Source organism: Cynara cardunculus (assembly GCF_001531365.2).
Source record: "Cynara cardunculus var. scolymus isolate 2C chromosome LG 16, CcrdV1, whole genome shotgun sequence".
NCBI lineage: Eukaryota > Viridiplantae > Streptophyta > Magnoliopsida > Asterales > Asteraceae > Cynara > Cynara cardunculus.
The window spans coordinates 19,284,424-19,298,949 of NC_037543.1; the positions used below are offsets into that span (position 1 = coordinate 19,284,424).

Below are 14,526 nucleotides of genomic sequence, written 5' to 3' on the forward strand. Positions count from 1 at the left end.
ATTTGGTTTGTTATATATTATTATTTTCAGGTTTTTTAAAAATAAATACAGGATTTATGTATTTTTAAAAAATTTATTTTTTTATTTTTTAATCATTAGCGACGGATTAGCGAGGGAAAATCCGTCGCTGAAAGTGCTTGAATTTCCCTCGCAAATCCGTCGCTGAAAGTTCCCTCGCAAATCCGTCGCTGATACTTCCCTCGCAAATCCGTCGCAGATCCGTCGCTAAGTACATCCGTCGCTGATCCGTCGCTGAAAGTGTCCGTCGCAAATCCGTCGCTGATTTCCCTCGCAAATCCGTCGCTGAAAGTGTCCGTCGCAAATCCGTCGCTGATTTCCGTCGCTGATCCGTCGCGGATAGCATTACCTACGACTGTTTGACCGACGGAGTATCAGCGACGGATCAGCGACGGACGGAGCTTTCAGCGACGGATCAGCGAGAGAATTTTCCCTCGCTGATACCCAGCATTTTTGTAGTGAATTAGAACCTCAAGATATCGGAGAATGGGGAGGTGAGGTTCTCACGTACGGTTGCAAGAAACGGATTCATAATTAAAGAAAAGAAATATATGTATATGTAAGGGACCTTCTTTTGAAAACCTATAAAACTGTGATAATCTTGAGAACTCGTGGATCATGTGTTATTTTATATAATTTTTTTTTCTATATAAAACTAGAATTTAGAATATTGATTAACATATATTTGTTTCATAATGTGTTTGTTTTACATGTATCCGGTTCATAATGTGAGCTTTTTAATTGATATGTTTGTGAAACAAAAAAGACACGTAAAAAAGTTTTACAATATGAATAGAAAGCATACGAAACAAATATATGTTAATCAATATATTAAATACTATACATGGACGAAAAAAATGATGTGAAACAAAACCTTCAGGTAGAAGTTCTCACGAATCTCATAAATTTTAGAGTTATCAAATAATTAAATATATACATATATATATATATAATATATACATATATATCAAATAATTAAATTATATATATATATATATATATATATATATATATGCCTAATCTAATGAGAACTACATAGTTTGTGATAACTGTGAGTTTCAATACGAGCCAATCATTTTAGATAATTAATGTTATTTACTAAAATAAAACAAATAGTAAATTAGTAAATTTTATTGATTATTCAATTTACTTTAATTAGTTTAGTTATTTTAATATATGTATATATATATATATACACACACACACACAGACCAAATCCGGTGGCGCAAACCACCACTCCGGTGACCTCCTCCGAACATCTTGTATGACCAAGACGCCGTCTCCGATGATCAACTACTAAACACCCACATGTGAGCATTCCCTTCAGCTAGACCCATCTTTGTTCCCGTGACTCCCTCACTACCTAATCTCCCTTCCCCCATCCCCGTCACAGTTGGTATCACAGTAGTTTCAAAATTTATTTGGTGTATTTTGGGTATCACATTGTGTATCTTGTTGTATTTTTTGTATCACATGATATTCGTTGGAGGCCGGAGGTAGGAGAGATAAAAAATTTAAAATACCTAAAATGCCCTTTTAATTGAAATTTTAAGTCAAATTATCAAATATATAAGCTTTCTAATTTATCTATTGATTTATTATTAAGATTGGATCTCACACTTATCATAAACTAATAAATTCTCAATATATATATATATATATATATATATATAATATTAACTTATAAGCAATTAGTTATATAGATATTGTGGGTACTGAAATTCATGAACACATTTCTTTCATTGTTTCTTGGTCTTTGGTTTTGGTGTCTCACTTTCAATCACAATAAATAATTTTCAAAGCATGCATAATCCACGCTTTCATTCAACTCATATTTTAGGACGCGTCTTCCACTCCTCCACATGCATATACACACACATAGAATTGGATTCCGGTAAGAAAAAGAGAGTTAATGTGAGAAGCGTAAGGAGGATTCTTCACTTTTGGATGCACATTAGGATGAGATGTACCAAGATAAGATGCACTGGATCAATCCCCGTATCAAGATTCATGGGTGGGTTTGACGAAAGATCGTGTGAGAATGAGAGTTAAAGTGAGAAGAGTAAGAAGTGATCTGAACCCTTGATCACCTTTAATCTCAAACTTACCCATGAATTGCTCTTAATACGGGGATTGATCCAGTGCTCGAAGTTTTTATTTCTATCTTCCACACATAAACTGAACCAGAAATTAAAAACCTCAATTACTTATATAAATCACATAAATGGCATGTAGATTCAGAAAAGAGAAAAATGTATAAAATAATAATATAGTTGTTATGATTTTCTTATTATAGCATGTGCATTCAAACGGTGAAATTTGGCTAAAAACATATCAGATGACTTTGTGGGTCTTTAATCCACCTTAAAAGTGTATTCGCTAGACAAAAATTCTAGGTCCACTACTGACATAATCTTATCAAATAAACTAAAACGAAGGATATGAGCCCATCTAACCGGATCCTTGGCCAATTTAGAGTCTCGAGTAAACCAAAATCCGCTCATAACGACTCACAAACCCACCGGTCCTTCAAGTGTATCTTGAATTTGACACGGCAAAAACCTAAATTATCCAAGAACAAAGAAATCGTCACCTGGTGGAATTTTGTGTCATGCTTTAAATACTTGTATATTATTTAAAGAAAATAAATATATAAATAAATAAATCATAAAAAGAAAAGTAAAAACAAGGGTTGGTCAAACATGTGTATATATAATATATAGGGGGTGTTTGGGATTGCTTATCAAACTGACTTATTAACTTATTTCAGTCTGGTACCGAAGATAAGTAGTTTTGTAGTGTTTGGGTAAAAAAAAAAAACTGCTTATACCAGTGCCAAACCGGTAATAAGCAGTTTTTGATAAGTTAATCCGTAGTGACTTATGAAAATCGACTTATTACCGATTTACCATTTTAACCCTGTCTAACACTTGTCTCTAATAATCATCTCTTCACCTCTTCTCCATCAGGTACGTCTTCTCCAAAATCGCCTCTTCTCCAATCGATGAACAAATCGATACCCTAACCCTAGAAATCGATAACCCTATACGATGAACAAATCGATACCCTAACCCTAGAGATCGATAACCCTCTGCGACGTGATACATCGGAAATCACAATCAATACAGAATTCGAAATTACCTTGATCGTGAGATCAGGAGGAAGAGGCCATACGACTGCGTTGTGAAAGGAAGATCGTTTACGATCGGACCGTTTTCCGGCCTCGAGGAGAACATAACCGAGGTGAAGAGCGATTTGGATCAAGTCGTTTTGATCGGAATCAGATGACCTAGATTTGATGAGACTGTCGAAAGAGGTGTTGATTGAATCGAAATCGGAGACACCTAAGAAGGATTCCAACACCGTATCGTTGTCAAAGCGATCGTCGTCGGTTGGTGGAGATTTGGCGGTGGAAGGTTCAGAACAGCAAGGACGTTTGGCCATAGAATGACTGTCCTTTTTGGTCATTTTACAGATATAAGCAAAATTTGCCAAACACTAAAAAACAACTTATCAGCTTATTGCAGTTTGGTACCGCTATAAGCTAATCCAAACACTTTTTACAAAACTCCGGTTTGATACCGCATAAGTTAATAAGCACTTTTACAAAAAAGCATAAGTTGTTTTAAATAAGCAATCCCAAACACCCCCATAATAATAAATACAATTTTGGAAGTATAATAATACGTAAACATTAAGGGTGCGTCTGGTATGCAAACAGAACAAGACATGACAACTGTTCAACGTTTGCTAAGACATGACAGGACTTGACAGAAGTGATTAAAATGAAATTTAATCCCAGTGACCTGTTTAGTGTTTTTTTCACTAAATAATCCATATAAATGTTAACAAATACGGTGTGCAAAGTATAACTTACATCAAAATACAACTACTTGCAAATATACATTTGCAAAAATACATGATTTCATAATCAACTAATGATATATGAAGAAAGGTAAATATAATATATCAAGAATCTATTATCGAAGCAAATTTATATGCATTCCATACTAAGAAGAAAAAACTACTACCAACAAACGCACACAATCAATTAAAATGGATTAAATATCAAATATCGAATATTTACTACCCTAGTCAAGGGAAAACATACAAAACTCATCGAAAACAACAAATTGCATGTGTGAACCTTACGCAATACGTTTAACGGTGATAAAATCAAGAAAACAATTTATGTAATTTATTAAATTATAATAGAATAATTATTTTTTGTAACAAAATATATCATTTGAAATTTTCGTCAAAACAATTAAAATGACACCAAATAAAAAGTTTATGTGGGTTTCTATTTTTATTTTTATCTCTTTTCTACATTATTTTTTATTATTAATATATAATAAATTACATAAATTAATAAAAATATAGAAACCGTATAAAAACAATATTTTGAGGGCAGTAAAATGAAAGTTTAAGAAACATAAAATACAATAAATAAAATTTAAAAAATGAATAAAATGTAAAAAAAGAGACCTATTTGATGTTATATTGGTAAAATTATAAGTCTGTTCCACCTTGTTCCACCCTGTTCCATGAGGTAGAGGTGGAACAGGCATGTTCCACTCTGTTTCTGTCTGTTCCACATAAAATTAATGCCAAACATGGGACAAGGATCCCTGTCCTGTTCTGTAATGTCCCTGTCCAATGTACCAAACGCACCCTAACATGATATAAAACTATCATGTTTTCAAAAGAATTATCTACAACTTATTTATTGTTATAATCGGTAGATTTTTTAAAATACAATATATTAATAAAAAATAATTTGAAAAAAAATGGAAGTACCAATCTTGAATTAAAAAAAGAGTAAATTATATATTTATAGTTCTTGTGGTTGCCATATCAAATTTAGGGGTTGTTTATTTTTGACTTAATTAGTTTAATGGTTGTTTTGGTTTATTCGTACAGCCATATATAGATGTTTACTTGCGGCTCAATGATAAATATATGGGTTTATTCGCAGTGTATGGAAGGGATGTGTTGTCCCTATTAAGCCAAAATATTGACAAATATGCCCCTATTAAAAACAACACGCTTCTTTAAAAAAATTGACGCCTGATTCTTCCAGTGCTTCCCTTCAAAGTTCAAACCCTAGCCATAGAGAAAACGTTCTCCTTCCCCATCGTTGTTGCTCATCTTCGACCCATCGTTGTACCTCCTTCGTCGTTGCAACTCCTCCATCCTTCCAACTCCTCTGTTGTTGCACCTCCTTTGTCCCTGCTCCTTCTTCGTTGCTACTGCTCGACTCCTCCTTCGTCGTTGATACCCTACGACCGCCGACTTTGCTATGTTCCATCTACAGTCGACCTTGGCATCTCTCAAGCGATCGTCGACTTTACATCATCACCTACCTCCGGTAACCGTTTGTTTTTATCTCCAACGATATCCATTTTTCCTCCCCCATTGCACCGTCGATGACAAAAACAAGCTTCGATCAAAGAGCCATAAGCAAATATAACAAGTATCAGAAATCGATTCCAAGCTACTGTTGTGTTTGTGTGGATTATTTTGGGTATTTTTAGGTGGTTTGAAGATCAATAGTTTTCCTGGTTTGTTGAATAACCACCTTTTGTTTTGATTTTGATTCGATTCTTGTAACAGTAGCTTTTTTTTATGTTTAAATGGCTTGATTATTATGTTTTGATAATTTGATGTTCAAATGGTTGATTATTATGTTTTAATCTTCAAATAGTTTGATAGATTGGTAGTTTTTTTGGTTTGATGAACAATAGATTTTTTGTTTGAGTTTGACTGAACTGTTGTAAAGTTCAAACATGTTTGAGGGGTAGATCGGTTATTATTGTCATATAGACGATTGATTCAGGTAAAAAAAAAAGTAAACAACAACAAATTTTTATCTATACAGAAAAATTTATCCATACAAAACTTAATGAAAAATTTGGTAAACAACCCTATTTCTTTCAAAGTAATTACAAATTTGGTCAATACGGTTGTCAGTTTCTTTCAGATTTGGTCTCTTTAACTAACTTTTGTTAAATACTTTAGTTAACTAAAGGGCTTTTAGGTCTTTTTACATTTTTGTTTTTTCTTTTTATTTTAATGAGACTTTCTTTTTGTCTTTTCTTAATACCACCCACCATGAAACTTTACATTTATTTATCATACAATTTTATTAAAATATAATAATATATAATTAATTATCATAGTAAAAATAACTATTATTTAATAATTATGAAAATAAATTAAGCTATTAAAAATTTTAAAATTAATGTAGCAAAATTAATAAATAATAGATATTACTAAAAAAACATTAAATTTATTTATCTTCTCCGAATTATGATTAATTGATTTCGGTTGAAGAAAAAATTCACTCAAATTTTGATTTTTGCATCGTGTAATCTAATTTTCTTGAAAGAACTTTCGATTCAAGACTGATTTTTTAAAATTTTAATTTTCCTACCTAAATTGTGTCTTTATAATTTATATGTTTTAACACCATGCGTCCGTATTTTGAGACATCTATAGATTACGTCTCTGTGGTTTGTATTTTATAACACATTGAGTTCCTAAATCTGATGCCCTCCAAAAAAATTTCTGTTAAATGTAACTAAGAGGGGCATTTTAGTCATTTAATTAATTTTTTATCCCCAACCAAAAAACCACTAATTAGAGGCGAGACTCCCAATACCAGAAACGACGGCGATGAGAGGAGTAAAGCTGCGAGTGGCGGTGAAACTGGTGATGCCGGGAAAGCTTGGGAAGCATGCGGTTGCCAAGGGGACTAAAGTATTCACGACTTACATGTCCTACGGTGCCGATGGATTTAAGACCATCTCCTTCTCCAGTTCTCACACCATGGCTCCCCTTCCTCTTTAGATCCAGATCTAAAAATACTTCTGCAGATATAGAGGGTGAGGGAAGACGGACACATGGCAATATGTTATTGGTATTCTTTTTGTTTTTTGACTTTGTTTTTTTAAGGTAAAATGACAAAAATGCATAAAATGACCAAACTGCCCATAATGTGCCATGCACATAGCCACTTTAACGAAAGGATTTCAAACAGAGTTAGATTTAGAGACCTAATGCGTTGTAAAGTGCAAACCACGAGGATGTAATCCATAGATATTTCAAAAATAAGGACCCAGAGTATTAAAACACATAAATCATAGAGACTAAAGGGTTGTTTGGATCATGGGAATTGAAAGAAATTGAAAGGAATTGGAATGTCCAATCCTTTGACCAAATTCCAAATAGAGTGTTTGGTTCATGAAATAAGACTATGGAATCCTTTCAATTCCGGTCGATTCCTTCACGCACAGATTTTACAATTCCATGGCAATATGCTAGGATTTCAATTCCTTTCCTACAGATTCCTTCCCTAATCCAATTCCGTTAAGAATTCTATTCTAATTCCATGCAAACGCAATCACAAGGCATGTCAGATTTCATTCCATTCCCTCAAAGTCAAATTCATTTAATGAATTCCAATTCTATCGAATTCCATTCTACGAACCAAACACCCCCTAAGAATGTAATTTACACCAATTAATATATAGTTTAGAAACTAAATTACTGGTTAATTAATTGTTTATTCTTAAGATTTCCTATAAAATTGTTAAGATAACAATTCATTCTTAGGTCATCAAACTTATGGGTCGTTTACCAAACACTTATCCGATAAGCGCTTACCGGTAAAATTCAACATTATCACTCTCTTACCCGGTAAGATTTTAGTCCACCAAAACAGCATTGGATACAACAATTTACCTGGTAAGTGTTAACTGTGATAAGAGTCATCGTTCTCACTTACCGGATAAGACTCTCGGTCCTTGCCTTGCTCTTACCAGGTAAGATTCTTGGTTCTTGCCATATTCTTTCGCAAGTTAATATGACTTGGTAAGCACTTACCCTGGTAAGCGTTTGGTAAACAGCTCCTTAGTCGATAGAACTTGCCACGTCATAAAATTTCGTTCTAAAAACATATAGCTTTTTATTATATAAACTTAAATTCCCATTATAAGTACTCTACTAGAACGGAAAAGGACGATTGTGTGACCAATTTCATTGTGGTGTGTGACATACCGATGACCCTACGTTTAGTGATGAAAAACCGCTGCATGGTGTTCGATTTTTTTGCAAAAATTATATTGCATATAGGCATGTTAGAAACCGATATTAATAAGTAGTGAAATCGGATTAAACACGTTGTTAGTTAAACGTAATAACTTGGGTCGAATGCGGGTTTGATTGCGGTAACCGGGTAGACCTTTCTTTATTTTGGGCCTGTTGGGTCAAAGTGGATGTAGCCGGGTTTGGAGCCCCATGGCCATAATTATTTATTTATTATCTTATTTTACTTTAATATTCTTAATGTTAAAATAAATTCCAGAATATTATAATTAAGCTCCTCAAGTTCTGAAAATTACGAAATCAGCTGTTTTTTAATTTATTTAAGAGTAAATTACATGTTTAGTCCCTATGATTAATGTTGTTAACGATCCTTATCATTTTTCTAAAAACTTCAACGGGATCGTGTCCCTGTGGTTACATGTTTACAACGAGTTGGGTTATTAATGCAACTACATGGACTCAAGTCGTTGATTTATTTTGAGACCAAACTCGTTGAAAAACTGTAACTACAAGAATAAAACTTGTTAAAAAAGTGCAACCGCTTGATTGTAATTCGTTAACAAATGTAACCATAAGAACATGTTCCCTTATTTTTTCTAGTTTTTTGACATAGACCGTTAAAAACAGCTGACCACAGGGACAAATCATGTAATTTACTATTTAAATTATTTGAATCTTTAAAATTTATCAAGAGACCTCTAAGGAATGAAGGAGTAAATTGCGTTTTTCGTTCCGTTTGGTTTGTTAAGAATTGTGACTTTTATCTTTGTGGTTTCGAAATTGTGGTTTTCTTTCTTATGGTTTGTGATAGCAATTGTGGGCTTGGATTGAGCCAATATCGTGGAGGCCATGGAGGGCCCAACAAGACCTAGTCGGTTCCAGCAAACTTGAATCGGTCCGAGAGGACTCGGGTCATCCATGCGTTATCGAGAGTAACGAGGAGGTCAACATGCGTTATCGAGAGTAACATACCAAAGAGACAAAAAAAAATGTAATTTACTCTAAATTTAACAATAATTCTCTACGGTTTTGGAATACCATCGGTCAATTTTATGATCATTTAACTATTAAAAATTAAACTTGTAGACCCTAAACTTTGAAAAATAATGATTTGACACCAATTTAATATATTTTGAGGTTATAGGATTTTCGCAATGTCCTTAAACAGTATAGAATTTTATATCTGGAATCTTGCTTTAAATTTTAGTACTTTATTTTTATTAACATGAATATTCAACCCGCAATGCAACCATATGGTTTTCGGGTAGCCCGGAGTCATCGTATTTGAACTTCCGTGACCACAAGGGGATTTTTTATTCCTCCTTGGATTCGAACCTGGGACCTCCAGACACTTTTGATCTTTGGAGCTCAAACTCAAACCAATCGGCACCACCCTTGTGATTAATATTTTTTAGTACTTTTAGTACTTGTTTAATCCAAAACCTTATATAAAATAAATTTTTAGCCACGAAAATACAAGTTCGTCGTATAAAATATAGTTTATCATATTTACTCGAATTTCTTGTGAGTTTTATTATTAGGGTAGACTAGTATGAGAACCGCGCGATGCGCGATACTGTAAGTAAAAAAATTCTTTCATAGCATAAACAATAACTAAAATAAAATCATTCTAATATATAAAGAAACAAATAAAATAAACCAAAATAACCTACATAGATCCCTATGCATATGGTTCAACTTGGTCAGTAGTCGAAGCCTCTTCTTCTATGCTTACTCAATCGTTTATCATCCGTCTCTATCTTCAATATATTCTAATCCTCGATGAAGCTTTTTATGAAGATTTTCTTGTATACAATATGGAATAGAATTGCATTAACCATTATAGGCGTTAGAGAGAATCATAATAATAAATATGAGAAGAAATAATAGAAGTTGGATTTTAGAGAATATGAATATATAAACTTAGTAAACTATTACCTTATCTACTCGGTGGATGGATGAATGTTATTGAATACTTCATGGTAGACAATGTTTTTTATGAGTGTACGGTGTTCCATTTCTTCATCAGCATTTATTATGGTTAATCCTTCATGCGATGTCACTCGTGAAACAGCCACATATAGTTGTCCATGTGTGAAAACCTATCAATTGAAATATTATGCAATTATATGTGAATATAAGTACATATTTAAATATGCTAATATAAGAAAATTGAGGAGTGTACCTGTTTCGGGAGGTATAGGCCAACACGACTTAAAGATTGTCCCTGGCTTTTATTAATTGTCATAGCAAAACATGAGACCAACGGTATTTGACATCGATTAAGCTTGAATGGCCATTTTGATTCGTTGGGCGACATTATTATTCTTGGAATAGTGACATTTTTTCCTTTATTAGTTCCTGAAATAATGTCACCTCTAACAGACTATGTTCCAAGTAATGTGACGATCAATCGTGTTCCATTGCACAATCCTTCTGTTTGATTGATGTTGCGTAATAACATAACCGGGGCTCCTACCTTTAGCTGAATCTCGTGATTTGGTACGCCATTGAATTGCAAACCATTTAAGAATTCAGTTGGATAAAGGAGGTCTTCCTCATTTGTTTGTACACTTCCTTTGCAAACTGTGTCTGAACTTAGATATATTTTTCCTTCTCCTGGAAGCATGTCCATGATAAATGTGTTCAATTCTTGGACCATATCATTTTTTGGCGTGAGAATTGCCCTTTCAGTTATATATGAAGGACAATTACAGTTTTCCAAGAGAGAAGGATATATCATTTCAACCACTGATTCAATTGGGTTGCCAATTGTTTTTGGGAAGATGCCAGCGGGCAACTTTAGCAATTCATTTGTTACATCATCGTAGGCAATGCCATTTCCGATTTGTAACATCCATGAGTCAAACGCCTTAATATTTATCATATTTGTCGGTGACAAAGTGTTGCATTGCAAACACATATTCTCATTGAGCTCGTATACTTTGAACAAAGGCCACAAATAAGATGAATTTAGTGCGGCATTCACAATGTCGGCTCGATTTCCCCTTGGTATTACTGGCAAAATTTGCCGAAAGTCACCACCACAAGCAACTGTGAGTCCACCAAATGGTTTGTCTTTACTATTTTCATAACAACAACTCATTATGTCACGCAAACTTTTATCCAATGCTTCAAAGGAGTGTTTATGTGCCATAGGGGCTTCATCCTAAATAATCAATGTCGTTTGTTGAAGTAACTCAACTATATGTGTGCCGTGACGAATTTCGCAAGTTGACTCTGTAGTTAAATCCAATGGGATTCGGAATCTTGAATGAGCCGTTCTTCCATTTGGTAGTAACAAAGCTGCAATGCCTGAAGTAGCAACCCGTAATACTATCTTTCCTTCTGATCTAAGTCTTGATACGACTGTATTCCAAAGAAAAGTTTTCCCCGTTCCTCCACGATCGTGAATGAAAATCAAGTCACCTCGATCATTGTACACTGACGCAAGAATGGCATCATAAGCTTTTCTCTGGCAAGTATTAAGACTGGAAAATGCGATGTCATGAGCAACCTTCAAATCCTGGGTACAATAGTCAAGCTCTTCATTGACCAATCCGTTACTAAATTCTCGTAAAAGTTCGGTATTTGGGAGTGGCATTCCATCTATGTCTTTTAAACTTTTTCCCATTTTCAACATGATTGCCTCGATCTCGAACAATGTGTGAGCTTCAATTTGATCATCCGTCAGTTGCATGCCGTATGCTTTGTATTTTTTACGTTGTAGTGTTGCTATATCTTCGGACAATGCTGCGTAATTTCTTTTCCAAAGATTTGGTGCATTTGAGACTTGGCAATTTGCAAGAATTGTGACAAACAAATGTCGCAACTCGTGACAGTTGCCCAATTTGCTGCCTCTGTTAAGCAATTAACCCATTCATTATCATCATCATCATCATCTAACAATCCAAGAGCATAGCAAGCTCCCTTGAAAGAAGGATATGTGATGCCATTCACCGTTCGAATGTGTTCGTACGAAGTGCACCCTTTTACAAAGTTTAAAAGCATGCGCATGTAAAACCTTTTGCCGGATGACGGATGGGTGAAGTATATTCTGCTAATTGATATGCCCTTTTTATGTCTTGTCCATATTTTATCTCTTGCATTCCAGACCCAGTGTTTTGGGAATGTTGAGTAACTAAGTTCTCTGGCATCGGGATTTCTTTTGTTGGTTTCAAGCCATTCTGTGAACTTTGTTCTACTTACTCCAGGTTTGACCATTACCGACTCCGGGTTATCATTTTCGTTAAAAACAACTGGTTGTTCATCTGGAAGATGGAAAGGTAACCGCTCCCCTGCTGGATATCTGAAATGAATATCATACTGGAAAATACGCCAACATGCTTCAGCAGCCGAAATGTATCTGCAATCTAAATATGTCTTTATTTCATCATGGTCATCATTCGGGTTTGTTGAATAAACTGTAGCAGTAGCTCTATCAGAACCCTTATGTATGTACTTGAATAGGTACTTCACGACTCTTGAATGATTACAAAGCTCAACATTGATATGAGCATCGAATTTAACAATCAGACCTCTGTTATGAGGTACGACATATCGATTGTCCAACTTATGTGTTTTCTTCTCCACAAAAGCTCTTGTATCTCTTCTTCTGTATATTGGAAATCCATCTTGATCAATTACTGTGTGCGGGACAAATTTTTTGGAAAAATGCTTAGAGCATTTGCTCTGTAACATACACGGGGATGATGGATAGAGATCTCCGCATGGCCCATGAATCATGAATTTGGTTACTGCATTAAACCCATCTGGATCGATACTTTGATTTGGAATCTCGGCTGTGACGATTCTGTCAATACGATCTGTTGATGGGTTTTTCCCTGACGACTCCAAGAAAAGTAATATGTGTGCATGAGGAAGACCTCTCTTTTGAAACTCAATGGTATATAAACATGAGTATAAAAAAAAGGACATGGTTGTTTGTTATGCATAATGAAAAAAATACATGCAAATGAGAAAGTTTAATTGCATGTTAGACAAAAAGGCAACTTATAGTAAACAGTTGATACTTACATGCAATTACCGTTCCGAATGGTTTTCCTATTTTTAAGTCCGCCATCAACTGTTTGAGCTTTATTTCGAAAACCCTGCTTACAATGTCAACCCGATTTGGATCATCTTCTTGTTTTATTAAGTAGAGCATTTCATTTATCTCCGGCCATTTGGGGTTGCAAGTAAATGTCAGAAAAATATCCGGGTACCCAGCCCACTTGCATATTGCCATGGCATCTTGGTAATTTTGAACTCTGTACCTTGGACTACCGGTATGTGATGAGGGTAGTATTATTGACTTTCCGATTTTTTTTCCATCTGTGTCACCACGATTTATGGCATCCATCAACCCAGAAAATAAATCTGTTCGTAATTGATCTTTGATTATTACGAATCCACCGAAATCTGCCTTCTTCAATCGTCATATAAGCATCGACAATGTATTGTTGAAGAAGCCTACCTGCACGAAAAAGAGTATGGCCCTCGTTTGATCGTTGTTGCAAACGAAAACAATAGTATTGTCGCATTATTACAAATTGTCTCTTTGAAGAAGATCCGTCCATTTTTTGGAGTAATATATTTTGCCTGAACCCATCTTCACCGTAAGGATGTATTAACAGGTATGTCATCGACATAAAAGACGGATGGAGATCAGTAATCCGTTGAAGTCCAGTTGTACGATGTTCAACAATAACATCACGCTCGAAATTGTTTTCGCTCAGGTCACCAACAATCAAGCCTGCAACTTCATTAGCACTTGGTAGATTGTATTGTCGGCCATCCGTTGTGCGACTGTTTATGATCCGTAATCGAAAAACAGTATTCGGTTCACACATATATCTGTCTCTTGCCATGCGAAATGAATGTACTAACACATTGCTTTCTTCTAACATTGTAGACAAATCTTGTATAATTTGAAGATCAAGGCCGTCCACTCCAAATTGCCTTCTCATTGCTTCAATTATGTTATTTGTCTCATTTTCAGTGTCGTAGATATAAAGTTGCGCGAATTGAGGTTTCTTCCCAATTTCTGGTAACAAAGAACCAATCCTATGATAATTTTGGCCACTAACCCTGTAGATGTAGGGACCTTTCGCACAATTAATCTTGGAATCCACATGTTGATCATCTCTCTCAGTGATTTGATGATAATCCCTTTTATCTTTCACGTTGTATTTATGTTTATGTATTTTCAGTTCTAGCGATCTTCACTGAGTATGTTCAGTGATCGCTGAATAACTTGCATTGTAAATCTATCAGAGACAGCAATATTTCAAGAAGATAACACTCACACGAAAGAACCTTCAGCAAACGTGGAAGACTGAAATTGAAGATTAGAGACCGGCGAGTACGTGATCTGAAGCGGTATTCAGTGATTACAAG

The 14,526-nt window shown here is 34.7% G+C and overlaps 2 protein-coding genes across 2 annotated transcripts in view; both read right to left on the minus strand.

Moving 5' to 3' along the window:
- Positions 1–10,513: 10,513 nt before the first annotated feature.
- LOC112529076 lies at positions 10,514–11,284 on the minus strand. Its single transcript, XM_025140150.1, has one exon. It carries the CDS (start codon positions 11,282–11,284, stop codon positions 10,514–10,516), a length of 771 nt encoding a protein of 256 aa, XP_024995918.1.
- Positions 11,285–11,862: 578 nt separating this feature from the next.
- LOC112529077 overlaps positions 11,863–14,526 on the minus strand; it is a 7,149-nt gene continuing 4,485 nt past the window's right edge. Inside the window, exons 3-5 of the mRNA XM_025140152.1 lie at positions 13,604–14,173; positions 13,175–13,506; positions 11,863–13,017 (exon numbers count right to left, since the gene is read on the minus strand). Coding sequence (XP_024995920.1) covers positions 11,863–13,017; positions 13,175–13,506; positions 13,604–14,173 — 2,057 coding nt within the window. The remainder of the gene's footprint in view (positions 13,018–13,174; positions 13,507–13,603; positions 14,174–14,526) is intronic.